This window comes from Thamnophis elegans, chromosome 17 (genome assembly GCF_009769535.1).
Source record: "Thamnophis elegans isolate rThaEle1 chromosome 17, rThaEle1.pri, whole genome shotgun sequence".
In the NCBI taxonomy this organism is placed as follows: domain Eukaryota; kingdom Metazoa; phylum Chordata; class Lepidosauria; order Squamata; family Colubridae; genus Thamnophis; species Thamnophis elegans.
The window spans coordinates 5949265-5952801 of record NC_045557.1 but is presented as its reverse complement, the minus strand read 5'-3'; the positions used below and the strand labels follow the sequence as shown (position 1 = coordinate 5952801).

Here is a 3537-nt window from a genome sequence, read left to right as displayed (position 1 = left end):
CCTCTCCTCATCCCTTTCTCTCTCTCTCCTCCTCCCTTTCTCTCATCCGCTCCTCATCCCTTTCTCTCTCCTCTCTTTTCTTTTCCTTTCTCCTTTTTCTCCTTGTCCTTCTCTCCTTTCCTCGTCCCCTCTCTCCGCTCCTCTCCTCATCCCTTTCTCTCTCCTCGTCCTCCTCCCGTTCTCTCTCCTCTCCTCATCCCTTCTCTCTCCGCTCTTTCTTCTCCTGGTCCCTTTCTCTCGTCCTTTCCTCGTCCCTCCCTCTCCTCTCCTCTCCTCATCCCTTGTCCTCTCCTCCTCTCCTCCCGTTCTCTCTCCTCTCCTCATCCCTTTCTCCTGCCTCTCTTCTCTTCTCCTCGTCCCTTTCTCTCTCCCCTCCCCTCCCCTCTTTCATACACAGGTCTCAAACTCCAGCATCTCTGCAGGATCTGGACACAGCTGCCTCTTATGGGGTCCCTGGCCAGACCCTTCCCGCTGTTCCTTATTTGGGCCCACCCCCAAGTTTGGTTCCACCGTGACGGCGTGGACACCGTGTTCACAGAACACTTGCTTGACCCTCTGAATCACCGACTCGAAAGCGGCCACGTCGAGACAGACCACCTGGGCCGTGGCCACCAAACGGCTGCCGCCGTCCAGCTGCCAGACCCGGAGCTCCCGCACGGCGACCACCCCTTCCGTGGCGTGGAGGTGTCTCTCCAGGAGCCACAGGTCCAGGTCTTCTGGCGTGGCTTGGAGGAGGACCAGGGCGGAGGCCCGCACGGTGGGCCAGATTACGAACAGGAAGGCCACGGCGACCACCATCGCCAGTCCGGGATCCACGTAGAGCATCCAACAGTCCACGGACAGAGGTTGCAGGACGTCAGACGTTCCCCAAGATTGACACGGATTCTTTGGGCAGGGACGGAGACACGTCGCGTGTCCTGGGCACGGAGTCCACCAGAGGTGGATTGTGAGCGAATGCAGGAAGACCACCACGGGGGCAAAACAAGCCACCATCCATCTGAGATAAAGCCTCCGCCACGGTCCTGCGGCCAACGCAGTATTTCCCTCCTTCTCTTTGACCAGCCACGGTTGACTGTTGGTGGACAATCCGTGGCCCAGAAGATCTGTTTGAGGAAGACAGAACAAGATTAAAACCAGCCTGGGAGAATTTCATGCAGGGCAAGGATGATAAAATGGTGGATTTAAGTCCTGGATCGCGTATTTCTTCTGGCAACCAAGATATCGGTGGCCACGATTAAACCTCTCTGGCTAGGGAATGCTACAGGCCGTCCCCGACTTACGACCATGACTGAGCCCAGCGTTGCTAAGCGAGACAGTTGCCCAGTGGAATTTTGCCCCATTTAATGACCTGTCTTGTCACGCTCATTAAGTGAATCACTTAATGGTTGTTAAAAGAGTCACACAGTTGTGAAACAAATCGGGCTTCCCTGATTGCTTGTTGGAAGGTCGCAAAAAGGGGAGAATGTGAGCCTGGGGATACCGCAACCGTCGTAAATACGAGTCCATTGCCAAGGATCTGAATTTGGACCACGGGGACGCTGCTAAAACACAAAAGCGAATCGTGATCGTGCTTCTCACTGAACACCCGTTGCCCCCGCGGGCAGAGTCACCGAACAACTGTGTTTCTGCAGTGCCTCCTTTAACCACGGTGGCCAAGAAGGTCGTAAAATGGGGCAAAACTCACTTAGGGCCACAAATCTGGGGCTCGGCCGTGCCTGAATTAAATGCAGTTTTTCCAATGAGGAAAAAAAAGAGAGAGAGAGTTACCCCTTCCACTGCCATCCTCCCAAATTTAAAATTACATTTTTTGGTATCTGCTAAGAGCATCACAATTTAGCATTGTTTTGAATTAAGACACGCCTGGCCTCCTTGGTTTCTCGCGCACGTATTTGCACCCCCGTGCAAACTTACCTTCCGTTTCCTGCTTCGCCGTTGGCATCAGCCTCTGCCGGCCACAGCAGGGCCCGACGTCCATCTTCGCGGGTGTCTTCCAGGGCAAACCTTCCCTCGCCAGATGGATGGGGATGGCCAGCGCCCCGATGCCCATCAGCGCCAGCGGGTGCTGGGTGAGCCGGGGCTCTGCCAACCTCCGAAGGCCCTCCGCCACCAGAGCCAGGTACAATGCGCTTAGCAAGATGGCGCTGACCAGCGTGCCGGCGACGGGCGCTCGCAACCACCCAAAGGTGTTCTTCCAGCTGGCGTAAGCGCCTTCCGCGCCGAGGCGGGCGTCCATCGCGCGGACCGCCAAGGCCAGCACGCCTTCCAAGGTGTGGAAGGCACAGGTCTGCAGAAGGAGTGAGGCCGTCAGGCGGCTACCCACCATCTCCGCCAGGAAGAGAGTGACCAACAGGTAGAGCTGCCCCGTCGGGAAATCTGGGCTGCCCACCAACCAAGAAGGCAGGAAGGCGAGCGACATTCCCGCTGTTTTTCTCAACTCGGGTGCCATCCGCAGCTTCCAGTCTTCGGCCCTGGACCTCTCCCCCCACACACACCCCCAGCTCTGGCCTTTCCTGCCCCCTTCTTATCAACACCGCCTGTGGGCCTCTTGGCTGTGCTGTGGGTCTCCCGGCTTCTCGTTCCCAGGAGGATTTAATCGGCAGCTGCCGGGGAGTTTGGCAGGAGCCGTGAGTCATGGCACGCAGCCTTGGACGGCCTTCCAAGAGGCCATTCTTTTTAAATTCCCCCCTCTTTTTCTTGGACCCATGCCCGGATGTCCACCAGCTGCAGAAAGACAGCCAAGACTTATAAGTATGCAAGGGAGTCTTGCTCAGAACGGAACAGGGAGCTCAAACACGATGGGGGAGTTGCTAGCTGGTTTTAGTAGCCAGTGATTTGATGTATATTGTACGTAGCATCTGCACATTTCAGGCTGTCGCTAACGCCAGAGGAAACAGAGTTGGAAAGGTCATCTAGCTCAACCCCCTGCTCCAGCAGGAGATCCTACCCCATTCCAAACAAATGCTTGTCCAATCTCTTCTTAAAAACCTCCAGTGATGGAGCATCCCGCAGCTTCTGGAGGGAAGTCGTTCCTCTGGTTAGTAGTTAGCAATAGCAATAGCAGTTAGACTTATATACCGCTTCATAGGGCTTTCAGCCCTCTCTAAGCGGTTTACAGAGTCAGCATATTGCCCCCAACAACAATCCGGGTTCTCATTTTACCCACCTCGGAAGGATGGAAGGCTGAGTCAACCCTGAGCCGGTGAGATTTGAACAGCTGAACTACAGAACTGCAGTCAGCTGAAGTAGCCTGCAGTGCTGCATTTAACCACTGTGCCACCTCGGCTCACTGTTCTCACTGTCAGGGAATTTCTCCCCCATGTGGGCGACACCAGAAGCCCCCGTGGTGTTTCTACAGTCCTTCTCGTGACTGTTTGAATCCCTGGGATCTTGACTGAGAACAGCAAGCTATGGGGGAAAAGTGGGGATCCTCTTAAGAGCCGAGGTGGCACAGTAGTTAAATGCAGCACTGCAGGCTATTTCAGCTGACTGCTAGTTCGGCAGTTCGGCGGTTCAAATCTCACCGGCTCAAGGTTGACT

The 3537-nt window shown here is 55.5% G+C and overlaps 1 protein-coding gene across 1 annotated transcript; it reads right to left on the bottom strand.

The window, feature by feature from the left end:
• Nucleotides 1-387: 387 nt before the first annotated feature.
• Nucleotides 388-2416, bottom strand: LOC116520138 (zinc transporter 1-like). The gene is made up of 2 exons (XM_032234290.1): nucleotides 1912-2416; nucleotides 388-1103 (listed from the first exon to the last, which is right to left on the bottom strand). The coding sequence occupies exons 1-2, from the start codon at nucleotides 2414-2416 to the stop codon at nucleotides 388-390; spliced, it is 1221 nt and encodes a 406-aa protein (XP_032090181.1).
• Between the last annotated feature and the right edge of the window lie 1121 nt (nucleotides 2417-3537).